Source organism: Eupeodes corollae, chromosome 3 (assembly GCF_945859685.1).
Source record: "Eupeodes corollae chromosome 3, idEupCoro1.1, whole genome shotgun sequence".
Lineage (NCBI taxonomy): Eukaryota > Metazoa > Arthropoda > Insecta > Diptera > Syrphidae > Eupeodes > Eupeodes corollae.
In genome coordinates, this window is record NC_079149.1 from 87,290,648 (window position 1) to 87,315,794 (window position 25,147).

A 25,147-nucleotide genomic window follows, 5' to 3' on the forward strand; every position below is an offset into this window, starting at 1 on the left:
TCCCAAACCAATTTGACATTCAAATAAACAGCTGTTCATGTAAAAATCTTGTTATTCCAATTTTAAGCCAAGGAAAAAGAGAATCCTCAAACAGAGAGCTGTTGAACAAACAAATATTCTAAATTTAGCAATAAATTATAGTTTTCACTTATACATATATGAGGATCTGAATTGTATAGAGTGAATGCTTTCACGTGAATAGAAGAATACCGCGTAGTATTACCGACGTTACCGACATACACAGATTCACTTCGAATGAATAGCAGAATAATGATTAGTGAAAATTCAAGTAAAATTCCCTCCGATGAATAGCAGAATAGATCTGTTAGTGAACAATTATTTTGAGTTAGTTTGTAAGTTTTTTTTTTATTTATTTCTTGTGTTTCTATTGATTTATCCTTACTTAAAGATTCCGCGTCCTTCATTGCTAAAAATGTATTTCGGTTCTAAAAATCCTAGATTTATTTGCTCTCCGATTGTTTGTATTAATTTTAGCAAATTTTTGTTTGCCATTTTCTTAAACCGTAGATTATTAAAAACTATCTACATTTTTACAAGAAATATACGTCTTTAAGTTGGAAAATGAGTCCAATTCTAAGTAAAAAAACACGTTAAGTGCGCGGATACTAGTGCGTTTACCCTACGTACTAATAGTTAATTTGGTAATCAAAATAATAATACAATTCTCTGTTGTTTTTAAGAGCTTTTTTATATTGTGGTATTATTTTTTGAAATATGATTTTCGTCATATTTTCGCCGCGGCTCGAGTCCATTGAATCAGTCACTACTTTTTCCAATAAATCTAGTCAAATGGCTTCAATGGTGGCTTTTATATTGGCTTAGAATGCATTAAGAGTTGCTGGTTTGTCTTGAAAAACTAATGACCTATAATGAAATGTAATCGACTAGTGTGTTGATAAGCATGAACGATATAAACAGTTTATATTATAACTTTTGGTTCAAAGGAGCGATTTATGGCAATTTGCAAGCCTTGTAGTCGATTTTACTAAAAATTCAGTCTTAATTCTTCTTGATTTATTAACAAATAAGGACCGAAATATATTCAACAGTCAAATTTGTTGTAATGGGTGACTTGTTATGGCGTGAGGTTTATCTTACCTCCATATACGAACATTTTGGTTATTAACGAAGCTTTTCAACTAGAAACGGGTCGCATCACTAAATTGAAAAAAAAAAAAAACGAAGGAGTTGCTCTATGAACTGCCTGTTTTCTTCTTTTTTAATTAAGTATTTTGGTTCGGTCTATAAAATAAAATTAATTTCTGAAGCTGAAATTTCTTCACTTAATTAATTGTTAGTTCCCAGCTTCAGATTTAATTAGCTGTACGGAGGTTTAGAAACTGGTTCCCGGTTTCTTTCGAAATGCTTTCCATACTTTTGTTCATCTAGCCCAACGATGTATCCCTAAAAATAATAAAATTTCCACAGTTTGGAAGCGTTATTGTCGAAATTAACTGAACATAAATGCCAACACAGTATGGAATTGTCAACTGCCAAATCACAGACCACAATCTTTTCTAAAAAAAAAAACATCCAAAAGCTTGAATTAATAAAACTAAAATGTAGAGAAAGTTATTTTAAAATTCATTGCTTTCCTAGTTTGTTTGCTCTTTTGAAATCTTAATTAAGATTAAAAAATAAATAAGTTTTCGACTGTGCAAGCTGTGCTTAGCCCAATGCAAACTGTTACCTTTCTTATATTCAATCTAATTTAATACAAAAAATTTAATGGCAATAATTAGATCTCAGAAAAACACAAAATCCTCTCGAAACAGGATTGTTTTAGGAAAATTTAAACTAACGAAATAAACAAACACTCTTAACTGAGTAAACCCTAATGTAACTATAGACTGAGAACTTAGAGTTGTGATTTCGAAAGCAGTCATCTGGCAAGTTTTTTTTTCGCAATGAGAAGCTACCACCCCATTTCCAGTAGTTTTCAATTTTACGTCTAATGATACATAAATACTTAAGATAGGACAATTTTAAGAAAAGTAATGCATACTTAATTTTTTTGTGAAAATCCTTCAAAATACTGTTTAGAATTTTATAGTATTAAAAATAAATCAAAAGGGCATATACCAAAAATATGTACTACCTGAGCAGTTAGCGTGTTTTTTTGAGTTTTCTGTCACAGTTTGAAATGATAACTAAGGCAACCAAAAATTTTTCCTAAAATACTAGTTTTAAGCGCTTATAATATACTCTTAAAAATCAAATATATGCCCTCAAAAAATGATCAATAAATGTAAAAGATGTTTATAAGAATCGTTATTTGCTTAAGGAAATTAATTAATAAGAACAATACTAATCAAAAGAAGAAAAACCAAAACTCTTCTTCACTCCAACTTTTTGAAGATAAAAAAAAACATCTAAAAAATTATATTATATAGACATATATTATTTAAGAAAAAAAAAGAAAGTTAACAAAGCAAATTCATTTTTTTAATGTCAGCGATCAATAAGAAAATTTATTGCAGTAAATATCTTACATTTCATTCAAGTTTTCGAAAAGGAAGCTTTGTCTGTTTGATTGAAAAACAACAGAAGTGATCGAAGCGTATTTGAATGCTTAAGCAATTATATAGTCTTCAACTGCTATGGATTTCTCGTCTGACAAACCCATTGCAATTATTTTTAGTTTTTCAAAGAAAGCATTTTTTTCAATTACATTTTCTATTTTTTTTATTGATTTCGCAGTCTTGTTGTTAATGCTGTAGATTGTCTAATCACTTATAATTTGTGTGCCGGAATTGAGCGATAAACCACGTGGTTAATTTTTGAAATTGATTTTACTAAAAACCCATAACTTGATGCAAAAAAATTAAGTCGGCTTTCAATTTAAGAATATCTTCCTAGTTGTCAAAAGCATCAAAAATCCGAACAATCTTTTCAAAATGCTTGGCGTAGTAGTTCACCGCTTCGAACCATGTGGGGGAACTTCCAGTCCAGGTTCTATGTCTCTAAGAGTTTTAACTCTGGATGGAGCTTTTAAAAATACTTTTTTTTCCATTTGCTGTAAAGCGGTCAATGTCAGCATATTTACTTCTAATTTTTTCACATACTCGGTGAAGTCCATGTGCCAGGCATGTAACATGCATAATTTTTGGGTAGAAAACTTGAATAGCTTCTATATACGGAGCAGAATCGGATAAAAAAAGTCTAAGAAATTCACCTAGAATTCTAACCGAATCATCGAATGATGGTTGAGTTATTTGTCATTTCCAGTTGAGCTACATTTAATACAAATTTTTCTTTAGCGAACGTCTCATATGGATCCAATATTCCAATGATAACATTTGCAATATATCTGTTTGCTGCGTCTGTTGTCGTCTATTGAAACCCATAAAAATAGATTTTGTTTTTGATTGCATCGATTGTTTTTTTTGTACACATTCAGTCTTATTTAAAAACGCTGTATAGAGCCTACATAAAGTTATGTTATCTCTATAATGCCTCTAAACGCAAAAATGCTATTTATAAAACTTATACAAGGTTGCATAGTCCCATAATAAGCTAAACGCGTTTTGAGGTTGAATAGAGCCTACATAAGGAAATTATTGTTATTATTATTTCGTAAATGTCATTTTGATTTCTCTCCTCTCTTTTTGAAATTAAAATAAAAACAATAATGCCTCTCGAGTTTAGCTCGTGAGCCGAAGAAACGAAGAATCTAAAAAAAATATAGATTTTCGAAAGAGAATATCATACAAATAATTGGAATTATTTTGTTATATTTTAGTTGTTATGACAACTAGCAGATTTTATAGTACTTTTGGCACTTTTTTTGATATAAGAATTGTATAACTAAAATTTATAGCAGATTTTTTTATAAATATGAATTTTTGCAACGTTACATAGAGCCTACATAAATCCTTATTCACTGTATAACTATTCATCTGTTTAGCGAATTCTATTAAATAAGACTGATTGTGTACATATTTTTAGCGAAGGGTTCTTTCTAAAGCAATTTTGTGCTCGGTTTATTTTTCAATACTTTCATTGCTAATTTTGTAAAATTGAATCCGCCCCCACAAAAGCACCACACAAATATCTTTCACCCTCTGTATGTTTTGAAACTCTCGAAGATTTTACAAAAAATTGTTCCGTTTCATTCTTCGTTCCTATTAATGCTTTGTTTTTATTTGCTTGAATTTACAAACAAAATATGCAATAATATGCCTTTTGACAGCAAAAATGCAAAAATTTGCATTTTCAGTGAAATATGCAAAAATATTCCATAACAGATGACCTTTAAAAGACGAAGATTTCAATGAAACGCATTTTTATCACAATCTTAATAATTATGTTAACAAAAAATATGTTTGAACATAATTTTGGTTGCCCTTATTATAACCATTAAACAAAAGAAGTCACACAGATATTGATAGTAAAAGATATTTTTGTGTAACAAAATGTATTTACCTCAAAGAGGACCATAGCGATAAAAATAATTTGCCTTTGAAACAAATCTGAGTTGATAGAAGGTTCCAAAAAGATTAATCTTCCTCTTAAGGCAAAAATGACTTTAATCTCGTCACTGATCATACTTGGATTACTCTTTACTTGGATCTTCAGTCTGGATAAAAAGTGAAGTAGGGTATTTCTAATACACAGAGTTAATATCTGACTATATTTCAATTAAAAAAATTCATGAATTAATTATTTGGAATTTCGGGATTTATTTAAGCTATTACTTCTAAATTATTCTTAACTAGCTTTTTACCCGCGGCTTCGCACGCAGTGGAGAAATTAAATAAGTATGAGAGATAAAGGGTTAGGGTATAATAATAGAAATGAGTCAATATAATAACTAAATTTTATCACTTGGCTGAGATCAACAATTTTTAAAAATTACTACAGACAATGAAGTTTCAACACCTTAATATATGGTTATTGAAATGCAACAACAAATGTTAAAATATATTTCACCGTAACAAAAATAAATAATTCTGAATTCTAAAGAAAGAATAGTCCACTACTGCCGGAGTCTATTTAACGTAAAACTTGATGGAAAACATGATTTTGCTCTGGAAGTAATTGAGGGACTAATTACCCGTGTTTTGTTGGGAAATCTATCCATAGTAAAGTATGATTTTACATGAATAACAAAAACAATATCCATTGTGAGAATAACACCGATAAAAGTTAGAGTAGAATCTCACTATGGATTTTATACGAGCCTCGAATGGATCTTATGTGATTTCGTTCTCAAATGTTGGTACGATTGATATTGCATTTGTATATCGATGGCTGTGTTCGTTGAGTAGTTCAGCATTTGGAATCATGTGTGTTTCCTCCATTGCGGAAAAAACAAATCTATTACTGTTGATATTATTTAGTTTTGTTAGTGAAAATGGACTAACTGGCCTTATTTTGCAAGAAAAAACAATAGAAAAGATATTTATGTTTTGCTATGTTTCCAAAAAAGGTTTACCTCAGTTTAAAATGGATAAATCTCAACTCGATTCAGATATATAAAGAATTGAGAAACAAACTTTCTTCTTATTTGTGTGTTTTTTTTATTATTATTTTGACAGATTTTCTTTCAGTTGTACCAATTTTTAAAAACAAAAATCTGGCCACTGCGGATCATGAAATGCGAACAAAACGCACATATTCTGCCACTTATTGATGTCGCAGTGCTATGAAATCATAATCTAGCTCTCTTGCAATTTCATTATCAAAATCATCCACATTGTCTCTTCAAGGGCTGGACATTCCAAAATCATCTAATTTTTTTCCAACCATCGTAAAAACCTTGTTTTCGATTATAATTAGCGTTTTATTGTAGACATGTTCATTGAAAGTAATGTCTGTGTGTACTTGCTGCAGTTGATGTAAAATATCTTCAGCCATGTATTCTTTGTACTTATTCCAAAGAGTTTGAAGATTAGAAAGACCGCAAGAAGATAATAGCGTAAAGTTCCCTGATTTTATCTGGCGATCGGCATTGTACAGCTTGCTCCATAGTTTCATCCCAATGATTGTCATTTCTAACAGTCGCCGAGCTTCAAATGGATAAATCTCGGTAGGTTTGACATTCCTGACCATTCTGTAAAGCTAATTGGACCTCTAACATGATGCAACAACATGAGCAGACATTCGTTACATGTATGGTAAATATAGAAAAATTAGAAACTGTTGAAACTATATTCAATTGAATTAGATATTGAATTAGATATTGTCGTCACCGTCGGTAATACAGTGGTTTGGTATTACAATATTCAGGGTTGAAACTTCAAGATAGGTTTAAGATTGAATAAATAAAAATGAATTTGAAAAAAAAAGGGTTGAAACTTCATTACTATGATGCTAGATGATGTTAGTTGGCGTTGAAGTAGCTACATTTGACGATATTTTGACGAACAATTTTCTTATTTTTCGTAAATTTGTTTTTATTTTTTTTTAATAAAAAGTATCTTATGTTACTTCTTATACCTTCAAGAGTGTATGTGCAAAGTTTCATGATGATCGGTTAAGTAGGTTTTGCGTGAAAGCGTTACAAACAAACTTACATTCGCATTTATAATATTAGTATGATTACTAGCCCAAAACAACAATAGTAAACATGCATTAAGAGCATAATAACAACTTATTATTAAATTATGGAAAAAAATAAACTCATTGGGTTTTTTAAATTAATTTATAGAAAAATCTGTCTGCTTAATTTCCATATTGTACGTAGCTAAGTGTTATGAAATTACAATAAAAATATACCTTCGCTCGGGACAAAGTTCTGCCCTGTCAATGTTGGGACACATTTTACGTTGATCGTCTAATAGTAGCTTAAGAACACAAGTGAAATATAATCACCCCTATCACAGGGTCCCTCGTAGCGACTTCCCGAAAATTTTGTTACGATATGAATACGAACAAATTTACATCATAAGCCCTGAACGAAATTAAAAAAGCATTGCCACACAGAAATACTAATTTGGTAGTTTTAATATTAATTAATTAAATAAAAGCTCGTTTTTCATTTTTCGATTTAGTTATATTTGTTTTTGTCTTTAAAAATAGATAATATCGCACCCATAGAATGAAAGTGACCTAACTCAAAAAATGCAACTTGTGGGAAATAACCAAAAAGTCTTCAACAAAGTGTAGTTGTGAGTAATTTTAAATGTATTTTTCACATAATTTGGGAAATAATTAACTTTCATTAAAATATGTATGTGAGAAATCCAATCAAAATTACTCAAAATTACACTTTTTTGAAGACTTTTTGTTCATTTACCACAAGTTGCAATTTTTGAGTTAGGTCACTTTCATTCTATGGGTGCGATATTGCCGTTGTAATCTTTGCAATAAATGGAGAAAATACACGAAGACGACGAACACTTAAAATGCAACGCAAAATGTTAATGCTTTTATAACCCCTTGATGACAAAGTGTTGAGACGAATCTATACAATTTTCTTTTCTCCAGCAAGAGGTGTGCTTAGAAGGTGGGCCTAGGCTATTTAACTCTGTTTTTACTGCTTCCCAAAAGGAATTCACTTCTTCCTTAGGGATTATCGAAAATCCATTTCATAAAGACCGAAACTGAATTTTATTTGTTATAATTATAACTTTATTTGCCTTCAAAAAATAAAAAAAAATATAGGTAAACACTTTAACATTACTTACTTACTTACTTACTTAAGGTGGCGCTACAGTCCTGTGTGAACTAGGGCCTCACCCAACAAACTTCTCCATCTAGCTCGGTCCCTAGCTAGATGTCTCCAGTTTCGCACTCCAAGTTGGGTGAGGTCACCTTCCACTTGTGCGCGCCACCTGATCCGCGGTCTTCCTCTACTGCGCTGTTCTGTGGGTGCGGATTCGAAGACTTTCCGGGCCGGAGCATTGGTTTCCATGCGCTCTACGTGACCCAGCCATCTTAGTCGTTGGACTTTTACTCTTCTGGCTAAGTCTACGTCGCTGTACAGCCCGTACAGTTCGTCGTTCCATCTTCTCCTCCACTCCCCTTCGATGCATACGGGACCGTAGATCACACGAAGAACTTTTCTCTCGAAGCGACCCAAGGTGCTTTCATCCGCTTTTGTCATAGTCCATGCTTCTGCACCGTATAGCAGGACGGGGATGATAAGGGTCTTATATAGCAACACTTCGGTCCCTCGAGAGAGGACTTTACCACTCAATTGCTTTCTTAGTCCAAAGAAACAGCGGTTAGCAAGAGTTATTCTGCGTTTGATCTCAGCGCTGGTGTTGTTTTCTGCGTTTACAGCGTGGCCTAGGTAGGCGAAGTCCTTGACTACCTCAAAGTTACGTCTGTCGATGGTGACGTTTTGACCAAAACGTCGGTGTTGTATGTCCTTTCTAGACGACAGCATGTACTTTGTTTTGCCCTCATTAACCGTTAAACCCATTTTTGACCCTCTGCCTCAATACTCACAAAAGCCCCATTGACATCACGCTGAGTTCTTCCGATTATGTCAATGTCATCAGCATATGCCAGTAATTGGACAGACTTTTGAAAGATAGTGTCTCTAGTGTTGACGTTCTTTCAAGCACGATGTTAAAAAAATCACATGACAGCGCACCACCTTGTCTAAAACCTTTTTTGACATCGAAAGGTTCTGTTAAGTTGTTTTCAACATTTATAGAGCAGCGTGAATTCTCCATGATCATCCTGCACAAACGGACGAGTTTGGCAGGGATGCCAAAACTAGACATTGCTCTATACAGCTCGTCCCTGTAGATGCTGTCATATGCGGCCTTGAAATCGTGGGTGTCGATTTGGTATTCTTGAGTTTTTTCCAGGATCTGCCGTAATGTGAATATTTGATCAACTGTGGACTTTCCTGGTCTAAAACCACACTGATAAGGACCTATCAGGTTGTTGACGATGGGCTTTAGACGTTCACATATTACGGCAGAGAAGATTTTATAGGCGATGTTAAGTAGACTTATTCCTCTATAGTTGGTGCAGTTTAGAGGGTCTCGTTTTTTCAGGATCGGGCAAACAATACCATATCTTACAGATAAGTTGGTGCATGCTCCTAACCAACTTATCTCCAGCTGCTTTAAAGAGCTCGGCATTCAAGCCATTTGCTCCAGCGGCTTTATTAGACTTCAACTTAGATATGGTAATCTTTACTTCGTCTAAGTCGGGAGGACGGGATTGTTGGCTTTCGTCGTCTATATTGAATGGATCATCCTGCCTGACAGCGGAATTCAGTTCTTCATCGCCGTTATACAGTCTGCAGAAGTGGTCCTTCCATATCCTCAGCATTGACTGCGGTTCCACTATGATGCTTCCACTTTCGTCTTTGCAGCCTTCGGTTCTAGGTTTATGTACCTGTGAATTTCGTTTCACCTGTTCATAAAACTTTCGAACCTCATTCCTGCTCTTATACCTTCACATTAAAACAATAGTAAAAACTTACATTATTCTCTTCATATATTTTGTTTTTATTAAATTTATTTTTGCACGCTAAATATTTTTGTATTGTTTTCAATTGAACTCCGATCAAAATAACTGTTCGTAGAAAAAATTGCCAAACTTCCTATTCATTCGGGGCTAGGAACGAAGCTATATTTCAAAAACTCTGAATATCGTAGCATATTTTTTTAGTACGACGACGGGAGCAATGACACTTTTTTCGGGGTTCGTACTACGAATCTATTACGACGGGGCCTGTGATAAGGCTGAATAAAACTTAATATTTGGTAATTATGCCTTTGGCACTTGTGACAGGGCATCAGAGCTGTAAAAGAATGCAATCATTTGGTATTTCATCGCGAAAAGTCCCATTCATTTAACTGAATTTTTGGAATGCATTAACATTGCTTAATGCAATACTTTATCTTCGAAAACAAATTCCCAGTTAATTTTGAAGTCTTTTGTAAAAAAATCATTAAGAGCAGTTAAAAGACTTAAAGTCAAAAGAATGCATTACTTTTTACTGCTCGCATTCTTGTAAGTCTTTTTAAAGTCTTTTACATTCTTTGCATTCATTAAGTCTTTTGATTGCATTCAATGTATTGCAGTCATTTGAATGCTTTAGAGTCTTTTTACTGCTTGAAATATTTTTATTGCTTGAAGTCTTTTGAGTGCTTTAAGTCTATCTATATAGTTTATCATCAGGTTCCTTACGACTAGCATTTACTTTGCTCTTTTGATTATTAAATTCATATTGTACTCGTAGTAAGCCTCACAAATACAAAGTCTATCAAAATTTTAAGAAAATATACAACAAAGGAAGGCTAATGTTGCACGTTGTTTTTAATAATAATTTAGTTTATATTTGATTTAGTTTTTTTTTGTTGAAAAAGTGTTTCTCCTGCCCGAACTAAGAACACCTACACAAACGTCTTTTTTTAGAAGCCACCTTATATGTTTTAGCCTATGATCACACCTTCTGCACAATACATTCATAAAAAGTAGTCTTTAGACTTCAAGCAGTAGAAAGACTTCAAGCAGTAAAAAGACTTCAAAGCATTCAAATGACTGCACTACATTGAATGCAATCAAAAGACTTAATGAATGCAAAGAATGTAAAAGACTTTTAAAAGACTTACAAGAATGCGAGCAGTAAAAAGTAATGCATTCTTTTGACTTTAAGTCTTTTAACTGCTCTAAATGATTTTTTTACAAAAGACTTCAAAATTAACTGTGATTTTTTTTTCGAAGTTAAGTACTGACATGAAGTCAAATTATTCAAAATGTAAGTCTTTTCAATCATTTAACTGCAATACAAAAATGATTGCATTTTTTACAGCTCTGCAGGGCATGCATCTTAAATTCAACAGCTTAATTTTAAACTAGGATGTCCTATAAAGATAAGCGTCCCACGTTATATGTATATGTCATGTGTGGTCAATAATACCAATTCTCCCTTGTATACATTTTCTGAGAAAATATATTTCTAGCGATTGAAAACGATAAAGAAAAATTATATGATTTTCATGTGCCTTAAATATGTAAGTTTCGCTAAAAACCAAGTATCTTACAAAATTTATCCTTCTATTTAAAACTTGTATTGCAATAATATTAAAGAAATAACTAATTTGAAAAATTGTGATATTTTTTTTATTCAGGTATTGCCATCAATCTAATTACCTACGAGGATCGTTTTGATTTACATCGTATTGAAAAAGAGCTCGGAACTGAGATTAAACCCATTCCAAAGGTTATTGACCCAGCTCTCTATGTGGCTAACGCATTAACTGCAGGAAATGGCAGTACCGATTTGAATAACTCAACCAACGAAGAAGTCAATGTGAGCAAGTGAAACGAAATAAACACCGATTTATAACAACACATGAATCAATATTATTATCATCATAATCATTACTATCATCATCATCAACACAAGCATTATCACCATCAAGTACCACAACAACAACAACAACAACAAAAAAACGAACAACAACAACAACACCAACAACGTTCTAAACTAAATTTTTCAAAATACTAAAAATTAAAGAGAAAACAGGAAGAAGAGAACAAGTAGAAAAGAGAAGAAGAATTAATTTAAAAAAGAAAATTTAAACAAATGAACAGATTTTTAAAAAAAAAATTAATAATCGCTAAATTATAAATAAAAATGAATAAATAAACAAATAAAAACAATGAAGTGCAAGTTATAGTGATTTATCTGTTTTCCCTTAATAAAAAAATAAAATAAATCTTTAAAAAAAAGAAACAAAATAAACAAAAATGTTTTTCTTGGAAAAAATTATGTGTAAACCAAAACAAAAACTGAAAATACAATCAATTTGCTAAACAAAAAGAAAAAATATTAGCAAATAGAGTAAAAAAAACTAAAAACAAAAAACTTATTTGCGGCCAATTTTTTAAAAAGTTAAAGCAGTGTGTTCAAAGAAATTAATTTAAAAAAAAAACAGTATGGGTTGATGAATTGGAAAAAAGAACTATTATTTTCCTTTTTTCTAATTTGTATGAATGTGTAATAAAAAAAAATAAGTAATTAAATCAAGAATTATATAAAAAGAGCAGTTTAAAAGTAAAAACAAAAGACATTAAATTTATAGCCGTTTTCTGTGTCCTTGCGCGGCAACAAAAAGTAAAGAATTATTACAAAAGAATTATGTTTGAGTTTGCGTGTGATGAAAGAATTTTTTAAAACTTAATAATAGAAAAAAGTCTTGTGATCGGTAAGCTTCAAACATGAAAATAGAAACAAAACAAAAAAATAGACAAACACTAAATCAAAACTATGGGATGGTTAGATTCCAAATTAAATTAGCTTTTTTCTTTATACTTTTCCAAAAACACTAAACTAAATATCATGAAATCCGGGAGTTAAACATAATTTCAACGCACAAAAACTGCATGTGATGGTGGTACAAAAACAAACAAACAAATAAATCAGACAGTCCAACCAGAACCAGCCCATCAAAGAACAAGGATCTCAAATAAGTCGATATCATTATTATTATTAATTAAAAATCATTTATTCACCCAATAAACCAACAGCCAACGTTTGTTTTAGAATAACTTACATATATAACTACTTTTGCCGAAACCTGGTGTTAAGTTTTGTTGTTTACTTAATTTCTTAAATTGGTCAGCAATGCAATTAAATAATAAAAATTTCCTTACATTAAACTTTTCTTTTTAATTTTTAGTATATTTTAGGTAAATCAAAATTGTTGAACAATACAAAAACAAAAACAAAAAATAAAACAAATCAAGAAGAATTTAAATGAAAAATAAAAAATTTAAAAATCATGTGCAATTTTTATTAAATTGAAAAGTATTTTTATAGTCTGCTTTTACTGGCATGAAAAGAGAGAGAGACTACTTCAAAATAGAAAAACATTTTCATTTATATACATAATAATTTTAATTAACATAAAAAATACTTTTCAATTTAGTAAAGATTATTAATATATATTTTAAAAAACAAAAACAACAAGAACAAATAAGATATTTTAAGCAGCAGGCCTCTGTATCCAAGAATTAAATACAAAAAAAGATCAGTAAGAAATACACACAATTATAGTATCATTGCAGTTTTTAAATTTGAATGTATTTCGATTATTGTAGTTTATTTTTTTTTTTAATTGTACAATTGTTGAAACCAAAAATAACATTATTTCTCACAAAATCCATAGTCCTTAAATTAACAAAAAAATAAAAATGAAAGAATCAATAAAAACAAACAACAGAAAAGAGAACAAAGAATCATATCAGTTTTATTTTGAAATTACAAATATTTGCCTGTGTTTTCTAAACCCATAGCGACCAAAAAAAGCTGTGGAGAGTAAACTGCTCTAGTTTTTGGAACAAGCAAAACAAACATACAAATCAAAACACCAAATTTCTGAACTACTGGACAAAAAAGTGGAGACTTAAATGTCTGTATCTTTCTCATACAAGAACAAAAAAGAAAATTCAACATACATCTTTATATGGGCGCTACAGCGCTAAGCTTCTTACTTAACGTTAATTCTTCATTTCATCTTCTTAAAAGCTTTGAAGCCCAAAAACTTTTTATGGAAATAATATTCTATCGAATGTATTTTTATAATCCATCAAAAAAGGTCTTGTTTCTTTTTTCAAGTCGAAGTATGCTATTAAAGTCTACAAAGTAGTCCATTTCGCCTGCAGAAGTAGGTCTAACTGGTTAAAGATTAACCTAATTCAAAATGCGTACAACATTTGTGTTAATATCTGTTTGGGGATCCAGCTTTGTCTCCATTTGGTGGGGTTCTTACACTATCTTTATTATGTGGCAATTTGTATGCTGTTTTTGTGGAGCTTGCTTAGCTTAAATACAAAAACCATAATAAAACATCCAAATCTGAAGGAAAGAAAAACAAAGGAGTAAATGAAAGTTAAAGATAAATAAAACATTATTCTGAAAAACGTTACAGCAACCTTAATTGCTATAAAGTGGTTCAATTCGAATTTCGATATGGATTGTATTTTAAAAGTCGAATTTGGTTTTCAAATTGAGTTCTCCTTTATCCTAGAAATTTACTCCATTTACTTTTTCACTTAATTTCAACTATCAAGTCGTGAAATTGTTGGAACTGGTTTCTAAAATCCAAAAGTAGTTCTCTTTTCATTTTCCCACAACAACCCAATGAAAACAACTTCAATGACTATAAAATAAATACAAAATTAAAACATTTTTATAAAAACAAAACACATGACACCAATTAAAGTGCATTCGAGTGACAAGATTGTAAAAAAAGAAAATGTATCTAAATGAATAAAATTATAATAGCATAAAATAAAGAAAAAAAGAAAAGAAAAATTGTTTGTAAATATGTAACTTAAATTAGAATAATTTTGTCCGTCTCCGTTTTGGCGAGACTCTAAACAAAAAGACACTTAAACAACTTTGAATAAATAATAATTTACAAAATAAAAAACAAAAACAAAACACTCAGTTGTAAATCCCTTGAATAAATAAAAATTGTAATTTTAAAAAATCCAATCATCCAAGAGGCACTCAAAACAATTTGGTTTAAACATTCATAACTGAAAAAAATTAAAAACTTAAGATTACATTAACAAAAAAAAAATAGGGAACCAAAATCAATTAATCGATAAGAAAATCACTTTCAAAAATTAAATTAATTCAAAAACAAAATGATTCTATGTATGTAGCTAAAGATTTTTTCTATTTTATAATCGAACCTGAGAAGAAGGCGACTTTATTCGAATTAAATACAATTATACCAGAAAAAGAAACAAAATGATATCTTCTTGTACGTATCTTCTTTTTTGTGATAAAAATTGACTTCAAGATAAGTTTTTATAGCTTTTGTAGCCCAAAACAAAACTTAAATAATTGTATTTTGAAATATGAAATTTCGGTGCATTATTACAAAATAATTCATTAGCCCTTAAAATCGTCTAATCGGCAAAAGTGACATATACGAAAAGAAGTTAAATAAATAATTTTGTTTAAGTCTTTTAAGTTTTTAATCGCAATTCCCAGCGTGGTTTTGTCTTCCCAATTAAAACAACAAACAAAAATGTAAAACGCTCTCTACCACCTCTTCTTCGCCTTTTACAATTTCAAAACCCTTCAATCTGGTGAAATATTCCAGTCGATAAAAAAATTTACATCCAACCCTTCCTTGTCGCCAAGCCTTAAGAATAACAACAAAAACAAAAAAATTATCAACAAGACTTGTTCCTAAATGTTTATATCTCTAACAAATATAAATCTTTTTTAATATGACATTTTATTTTTTATTTCAAACAAAGCGAAACAAAATTTAAAAAAAGGAAACAAATCAACTCAATTCAAATACAACATACAACATAAATAAGTACCTGTTTTATACAATTTATTATCTGATTTTTGTTTTTGTAATTTAACTTTTTCATTTTTTTTTTAAATTGAAAACAAAAGTAATCAAAAATAGAAGTTGGGCTAAATAATTTAAAAATTTTTATATAGTTTTTATTTTCATTTGCATGTATACACGTCCATCACATTCGTTATTATTCTATGGTTTTTTTTTTAATTTTTGATTTTGAATTTTTAAGTCCTAATTTTATTACTCGTTCTCTTGATTTTTGAAATGCATAAATTCTTTTCTTGTTTTTTAAAAAATGTCCTTAGCCCAATATTTAAGAGAAAAAAGAAGATCATTTGATGGATGTGTAACAGCAAACCACAACACAAAAAATAAAAGGCTCCATTGAAAATCGGAAAAGTCAAAACTGTGATAAAAATTTAAATTTTTTAATTTCTTTAGATTTTTTGAACTATCTACAACTTGTTACATAATTTTTATTATGTAAACGAGTGGTGTTACAATAAGATTCGTTTTTAATTCACTTATAAATGCAGCAATTTTGCAGTTTTGACTTTTTTTTTAAGAAACTAGTTTTTTTTAAATAATAAATCACTTTAAAAAAAGGCGAATACAAAAGATCAATGTTAAAAAATGATAAAGTGATAAGAAAGATAAGGTTTTTTCTAGTTTCTATGATTTTCAAACCAATGGAAAAATCGTGTTTTTGAAAATGATGATAAGAAAGTGAAACATTTATATTGAGCAGCTAAAGATAAGAAAACACTTTAAGTAGTGTCCTCAAAGTAATTATCACTCTTTTGTTTTAGATGCTTTCAAAAACACAAATTAACAAAAAAAAAAAACAACACCAAAACAAAATCTAACAAAGAAAATAAAATTCGCTTGAAAATTAAAAGACTGCCATTAAATAAATAAAACAAAAAATTATAAACAAAACAAAATACATTTATAAGTTAAAGCAAAATAAAAAGAAAAGTTATAAACTGACAACAGAAAACATTAAAACAAATGTAATATTGTAATGTTAAACAAAAATTCAATGGCTAAACACAAAAAATAAAATAATTAAGTAATGTTAATTGCTGCAAATTAAAACAAATAAAACAAGTCCAAAAAATTTTAAATAAAACAAAATCAAAGAAAATGAACAGGAAACAAAAAAAAAACAATGTCATCCAATTTATTAAAAAGACAAAAAAGTCCACTACCTTAATACCCCCCCCCCCAATAAGAAAAGAAAAACTGTTGTTAGTAACCCAAAAAAAATATTTGTTAAAAAATAACTATTTCATAAAAAGCAAAACTATGTTAATTTCTGTTGCAAAGTACGATGAAAAAAAAAAGAGAAAAACACAAATTACAAAAAATAAGAGAAATTAAAAAACTAGGAAATTGTTTTGAAAGAAAAAAAGTTGTTTATGTAAAATAGTAAAGAGAAATAAGATGAATAAAATAATGTTGCAGGTATTATACAGATCTATCCCGACCAACCAAAACAGAAATAGGAAAAAAGTTAAAAAATATAGAAAATCAAAAACAGAATCAATAAATTGGATGAAAATACAAAAAAAACAACTTGTTTGAATTTCTTTCAAGAGGAGATCTTAAAATGAAGGTAAGTTCAAGAAAAAGTCCAAGAAAAGAAGCCAAGAAAACTCTGTGCTTGCTACAAATTCTACTAACAAATGTCAACATCACCCCAATACTTACAGATCATACCAGAACCCCCCATATACCTCCGATTTTGACACAATTTCAGCTTCCAATAGCTGTCTCGAAACCAATAATAACGTTTATATCTCGTCTGGACCCAGTTACAACGCCAGAATATATATGTAACTTCTCACTTAGTATCTACCAGGGGCTCTCAACAGCTTCAAACCATTTAAATCTGCAGGGCCAGATTTAATAATATCCGCCGAGTTACACAAGACTTCTGACATAATTGCACCAATCCTTGAGGCAATTTTTACCAGCTGTCTTTACCTGGTCCATGTTCCCTCGGCATGGAGAAAAGTTAAAGTTGTTTTTATACCCAAAGCAGGTAAATGCTGGCAAGTCAATCCTAAACATCTACGACCTATAAGTCTATCATCATTCCTTCTTAAGACCTTGGAAAGATTTATTGATATCCATTTAAGGGCAAGTATCGATACAAAACTTCTGTCTTCGTCTCAACATGCCTACTGTAAAGGTAAATCGGTGGAAACAGCGTGACACACTTTAGTACGCACCGTCGAATATTCCCTCCATCCTAAAGAGTTCACTATAGTTGCTGTTCTTGACATGGAAGGTGCCTTTAACAACGTGGACACATCTGCAATCACATCTGCACTCTAAATGTAGAGAGTTCGCTTCGGGAGTTAATTCATTTAATGCTTACTAGAAGAATAATTAACTCAAAACTGGGCAACTCTTCTGGTAGACGATTCGTTAGTAGAGGGACACCTTAACGTGGTGTTCTATCCCCTCTCCTCTGGAACCTAGTGGTGAATGAAATCCTAACTAGTCTGGATGAGGAGGGTTTCAGAGTGATAGCCTATGCGGACGACGTTGCTATAGCAGTTTCAGGAAAGCATCTTAATATCCTAAAAGAACTCTTACAAAATGCCTTGGACAGACTAATACTTTGGGCCGATCGGTGTGGACTGGGTGTTAACCCACATAAAACCGATTTAGTCTTATTATCGAGGAGATACAAAATTCCATTTGTCAACCCTCCCTATATTAAAGAAATTCAATTAAAATTCTCAGACTAGGCTAAATACCTGGAGGTTGTCTTAGATAAAAAACTAAATTGGAAACGCAACGTACAGGAAAGAGTCAAAAAGCAACTGTAGCTCTCTTTTCTTGCAAAAAAGCTATTGGTAATAAATAGGGTTAACAACCCAGAATCACGCATTGGCTATACCCACCGGTAATCAAACCGATTTTAATATAAGGTTTGGCAGTATGGTGGACTGCTTTCGAGAAAGGTATAAACAGGGATAAATTAAATAAAGTCCAACGCAACGTTCAGCTAGCCTATGTACATATAAGCGGATCGCTTCGCACGACCCTATTTGCGGCTTACTCTACCTAACACCTCTTGACATTTTTAGCAAACAAATAGCTGCAAGCTCTGCTATTCGCCTCAAAACTTCTTTGCAGTGGACTAACAACAACATTGGCCGCTCCGTAATTCTTTGGTATTTAGAATCAATTCCAAAGCACACAGACTACACCATCCCCCAACTGGAATTCGACAGAAATTTCGAGATTTCTATACCTCCCAGATCTTTTTGGGAGGATAGGACATTCTTGGAGGATGAGTCAATCGATTTTTACACAAATGGGTAAAAAAAGAAGGGGTTGGTTGAGGTGTGTACTCTAAACGACTGAAATTAAGTCTCTCGTTCCGCCTTCCCATCATTGTAGCGTGTTCCAGGTAAAGAAAGTCTTGTCCTCGCTTAAAGAAAACGTGATATGAACATCTGATATCCGTATTTTCTCAGATAGACAGGCTGCTGTCTCTCTGAAACACTATAACAGTCCATAACTGTCGATCATCTCTAATGGAGATGGCACAACAGTTTAATATTCACCTTTGCTGGGTGCCGACCGAGCCATAGAGACATTCCACGTTACTGTAAGGCAGATGCCAGGAACGGTACAGTACAGCCCATCCTACCACGTTTGGCACACACTGGCATACCAATCGCTACTTATAAACTGTTGCTAATGCAAGACGATGTGAGGAGGGCAGTCACCAGGTGGAACAACATCACCACGTGTCAAGTCACAAAAACATCTGGACAACACTGGATTTAAAAGGTGCTTGCTATCTCTAAGCAGCTCGCATACAAGCTCGATAATAGGTGGAACTGTAGAATAAGAAAGTGCGCCACGTGACTAGGCGTATTCTCAAATGACTTTTGAATGAAGCTGTATGGACAAGGAAGAGGAGGAAACAGTTCTTCATCTTCTCTGTACATGTTCTGCTCTGGCTCGAAAACGCAAGAATTACCTAGAAGAATTCTTCTTTAACGATATAAACGATTTAAATCATATCAGCATTATCAGCCTCTCACGTTTCGTAAGGGACTCAAGTTCGTTCCATTGAGCTTAGTGATATGATTGTATGAATACTTTTAGATTACACTGTAATATTATCATCATTGCTCTCTTCTCCGTATTTTCTCTAAACCATTAGCTGTAAGTTAGTTTAAGTTATTGTGAATAAAATAAATTTAGTCTTAAGTCAAATCTGGTCGTTTTCATTTCTCCTCCGTTGAAACATAAAACTGGCGACGAGGATAACGGGAAGTTTAAGACGTTATAAGTATATAGTTATAAAGCACCGATTAAATGAGCTCTGACGAAATAGACGAAACAAAAGAGGTCGAACAAAAAATATCGTTGATGAACTTATAAAAAGCCCTGAAATTCATTGGACGAATTGAATATTTTAACACTGGTGATAATTTTAATAGTTATATTGAACGACTTAATCATTTGCCTAAGCTCAGTAAAATAACGACAGGCGATGGTAAGGTCTCGTTTTTAATCGGTGTCGGAGGAGGTGATTTGTATAATATATCGAAAATATTGGTGGCTCCAAAAAAGCCAGATGATCTAAAATATGACGAGCTTGTACAAAAATTGGTAGCACATTTTGAGCCCAAGAAAAATATTACCGCTGAGCGTTATATAAATTTTTAAATAGAAACCAAGAGCTAGATGAAAGTGTCTCAGATTTTATTGTTGCTATTAAGCAGCTGGCAGAAGGTTGTAAATACCTTGAGTTTTTAAACGAAGCTTTGAAAGATCGTCTACTCATGGGACTCAAGAACAAACGAATACAGTCCAAATTAATCGAAATCGACGCTGATGAATTAACATGGGAAAAAGCATGTGAAATAGATTTGAATATGGAACTAATAGAGACAGAGATGGCGAATATGAGTGGTGATTCGGCAGTGGCTGTAAATTCGGTGAGGACAAAACGTAGTGATGGTGACAGAGATTCCAGGAGTACAACAGTACGACCCCTCGGTGAGCATTCATTTCGTGGTAATTCAAGGTCAAGAATGAGACATTTTGATAAGTTACAATGTCAATTTTTGTAAAAAGTGGGGACACACACAGAAATATTGTTATATTAAAAACCGTAATAACAGTTATTTTAGAAATCGTTCAAAGAGTAGAAATAGAAATAATTCATATAATGCTCAAAGAAACAAAATTAGTGCAGTTAATGATTCTGATGTTGAAGAAAACTCATGTTTAGGTTATTTAAATAACGTGATATATGATAACAGTAGTGCATTATTTATACATGTAATATGTAATGGCAAGCAATTGGAGATGGAAATTGATTCTGGTGCATGCACGTTTGTTATGCACTTAAGCACATGGAAATCACTGTACCCAAATACAGAAATAAAAGAATTATAATAGAAATCTTAACGTCATTTCAGGGGGATATAGTAGGTTGTGCGATGGTGAAGGTCAAATTAACGCTGGAAGGTGATAAGTTTGAGTTGGAGTTGGTTGTTATCGGTGGTCCTAAGGTGTTTATTCCATTGCTAGAAAGGTCATGGTTGGACAGGATAGTTCCATTGTGGAGGGATAAAATTGTATCAGGGAACAAGTTGATTGCTAAGGTGGAGATCACACAAAAATGCGTTACAGATCTTTTTACTAAATATCCAAATGTTTTTAAGGGTGAAAAAACAGTAGCCAGAGGTTTAAAGCAAATATATTGCTTGATGAAAACACAGTTCCAGTTTTTTGTAAGCCTTATTCCCTTCCATTTGGAGTCAAGGATAGGGTGAAGAAAGAGTTAGATAGGTTGGTGGCAGAACATATTATATGCCCGGTCAAATACAGCAATTGGGCTTCTCCAATCGTTGCGGTAGAAAAACCAAGCGGTGAAGTTCGACTATGTGTTGACTGTAATTGTACCATTAACCCTTATGTACAAACAAATCATTATCCTTTACCTAAAAGTGAAGATATTTTCGTTGCAATGGCGGGTTGCGCTGTTTTTAGTGTTTTGGATTTAGACGGGGCTTGTCAGCAAGTTGAAGTAGAGGATTCTTGCCAAGAGTTTCTCACAATCAATACAGATTGGGGGCTGTTTAGGTTTAGAAGTAATTTTGATGAATGCAAAAATAATTTAAGGAAGGTTTTAGAAAGGTTAAATGAATTCAAAGTCAGGGTGAAATATGAGAAGTGTAGATTTTATAAAAATAAAATCGACTATTTGGGTCACATAATAACTTAAGATGGCATTAAGCCAAGTACAAAGAACTTAGAAGCCATAAAAAACGCTCCCCAACCCCATAATCTTATCAATTGAAATCATATTTAGGTCTCTTAAATGATTATTCCCGATTTATTCCAAATTTGTCTACTGAACTGAGATCTCTATATGAATTAACTAAAAAGGAAGTACCATTTGAGTGGCCCAGTAAATGTGAAGAAGAAGTAGAAGTAAGAAGTAAAACCCTCATTTTGCAAAATAATATTTTAGCACATTATGATCCTATTAAGGAAATAGTATTGCATTGCGATACAAGTCCGTACGGGGTCGGGGGATTTTTTCCCATATAATTAATGGTATTGAAAGACCCGTACTTTTCGCATCAAGCACTTTAAGCACTTCTGAGCAAAATTATTCGCAATTACACAAAGAGGCCCTAGCTATAATATTTATAGTGAAAAAATGTCATAAATACATTTATGGAAGAACTTTCACTATTAATTCGGACCATCAACCTTTGCGGGAGATTTTCTATCCTAAGAAATCTACGCCAGCTGTTGCGGCAGCTAGAATTCATAGGTGGGCTGTTTTTCTTAGAACATATCAATACAAAATTGAGTACAAAAAGGGTTCTCAAATGAGTAACGCCGATGGACTTTCCCGTCTTCCATTACAGTATGCCACAGGTCTAGAAAATGATAGTATAAAAGCCATACATTCAACGAATTACATGAATATAAATTTTGAAGATGTTCGTCAAGAAACCGAAAGAGACTGGGAGTTAAAAAGTGTTCTCAGTATGATTCAAAATTGTTTTCCCTGTTTAGTTTAGCATAATCTTAAAATATATGTTCAAAAAAAGTTTTCTTTGTCACGAGAAGGAGGCTGTTTATTTTACGGAGAACGTCTTATTATCCCTAGAACATTGAGAGATTCAATTTTAACTTTATTACATGATACGCACATCGGAGTTGTGAGGATGAAGATGTTAGCTAGACAATATTTTTGGTGGCCTGGCATCGATGGCGACATCGAGAGCCACGTTTTTAATTGAAAAGCTTGTGTTTACTCTAGTAACAAACCCGTGTCTAGCCATCATCAACCGTGGCCAGTGAGCGAGTACTTAATAATCGTGGATAGTTTTACAAAATGGGTGGATGTTAAAATAATGAAAAATACAAAAATTGAAACCTTAGTAAAAGAACTGTATTTGCATATTTTGGGTTGCCCTCCACATTAATGTCCGATAACGGACCCCCCTTCGATTCAACTTTCTTCGCAAAGTTTTGCAATGACAACAATATAAAATGTATGAAAAGTCCACCATATCACCCCCAGTCTAATGGTGCTGCCGAAAGAGCAGTGCAAACGGTAAAGACATTTTTTTAACAAAATGGCGACTGTCTAATGAAAAAAAAAAAAATTTACCATTTTTTTTAACATTCTTCGATTTGTTAAAAATAGTAAAAATGAAAATTGGGGGATGGCCGTAGTTCCGGACGTAGACAAGTCCCTAAAGAAGACTCTCTTAAAATTTCAAGTAAATCGGTTCGGCAGAACCTGAGAAATCGTGGGTATCAGATTCAAAAAGACAGTTCTGAGAAAAACGCGTTTAAAGTACCCCATTATGTCTTTTGTTCTATTAGTTGCAGCCCAACCGATTTGGATGGCTGTTCAGCAAAATACTTATTTCTCCGAAAATAATTTGAATTTGGGAAAATCCTTTCGTAGACATATTCTTAAATAGTTAAACTATGAAAATATGAAAAGAAAAAAAAAAGCGATTTTTTTTTATTTCTAGACCAGAATACTCCCTTAAGCACCTATCAATTCATTATCGTACGACGAATCAGTTGAATTATCCATTAAATGTTTTATCTTACAACAATTTTGACTTCGAAGCTTAAATGTTTCTCTGATGCTTTTTGTGAACAGCTGAAAGTTGTTTTTATTTTTTGACAGTTATCTCAATACAGCTATCCAACAAGTTCAACAAGCTATCTAAAAATCCACCTATCCAAGATACCCTATCCAACACGAGTTTGAACGCAGCCATTTTGCTGATTTTTTAAGATAATAAAGTTCAACCATGATCGTATCCTTTTACAAGCCGACATTGAAAGTTTCGCATTTTGGTGTGGGAAAAATAGCCTTACCCTAAACCCTTTTAAAATGCCAGACGATAACTTTTTCTAAAAAACAAATCAGTAGTGTGTTTGATTATTGTAAAATTAAATTAAAACGCGTCTTCACTTTTAAAGATGTAGGTGCTCGTTTTTGTTCCAACTTAGAACTTACACATCACAATAATTTTATTATCAATATGGCAAGTTCTAAGCTTGGTTTTATAAAACTCTGGGGAAAGGGGTTCAATGATCCCCATGTTACTCTTTCTTTGTACAATTGACATATTCGCCCTCATCTTGAATATGTTTCCCTATTACTATTATTATTATTCATAGAAAACGTATTGAATCAATTCAACATAATTCCATTCCCTTTGCATTAAAGGTTCTTCCTTGGGATGATCCTTATGCCTCCCTGTAAACATCGTATTCAGCTTCTTTAATTTCAATCTACTCATCAAATGCGTGTTGATAATGAATTAATATTTCTTCATTAACTCATTAATGGTGAAATTGATGCACCTTATTTGCTATCTCGTGTACATTTGCATTCTTATTTCTATTTACTGCCTCTTTAGATGTTCCTTACCTTTTTTCAGAGTATGACTAATTACATATGGCTTCAAGAACAAGAAGTTGTAGATATGAACTATGTACTATTATATTGTTTAGGAAACAAAATAAACCATTACTCATGCACCTCATTGTTGTGGCATCTTAACAATGTCGCCAACAATATTTACTTTTATCTTTGTGAGCAAATCAAGACAGTCTGGTGATATAAGGATATCGGAGGACAACACTAGGAAACAATTTTAATCTTTTTTTTTTTTGAAACAATAGTGTCTCGCCCTGCAACGATTGTTATTGAAATTGTTACATTTAATTACTTATTTTATAGTTTTGCTTTTGCAGGGTGTTTAAACGAGCTATTGTTTGAATTCGAGAGGTTTCAAATTTATGAAAGTGATGAAATCATTGGGCCATATTCATAGTTCTTTGATAAGTTCAGAGTTTGTTTTTGCTACACTAAACTTTATCTTATGTTATTCATAGACAGTTTAAACTCATTTTAAAATTATAGCCTAGAGTCTAAAAATAAACACGACGGAACTTATGTATGTTTGAACTGTTTTAAATTCTATAAAACCTAAAAAATAAACAAACTGATTGATCAAATTACATCGCAAGACATTTTATTTGAAACAATAAGTGCGTTTTTTTGGTATTCCATATATATTACAGTACAGAATAAAAATACAAAAACTCACAAATAGAAGAAAGTTTTGCGAAAATCACAAGTTAATATTAACTTAGCAAAAAAACTAACTAAAAGTAATAAAATGGACAATTTTCAAGAAGAAATGTTAAGAAAACATCTGGAAATTGAGGTTCTATAAAAATAGTTATGTGGTTTTCCATTGAACCAAAATATTGATGTGCCGTCGACGGGCCGGCAATATTTTTTTCTTAAACGTTTTCCAATGGGAAAAGTA

General features: G+C 31.9%; 1 protein-coding gene across 1 annotated transcript in view; it reads left to right on the forward strand.

Annotated features, from left to right (window-relative positions):
* Window positions 1-14,528, forward strand: part of LOC129952961 (ATP-dependent RNA helicase me31b) — a 38,527-nt gene extending 23,999 nt beyond the window's left edge. Inside the window, exon 7 of the mRNA XM_056065946.1 lies at window positions 11,067-14,528. Coding sequence (XP_055921921.1) covers window positions 11,067-11,260 — 194 coding nt within the window. The 3' untranslated portion in view covers window positions 11,261-14,528. The remainder of the gene's footprint in view (window positions 1-11,066) is intronic.
* The last annotated feature ends 10,619 nt before the right edge of the window (window positions 14,529-25,147 follow it).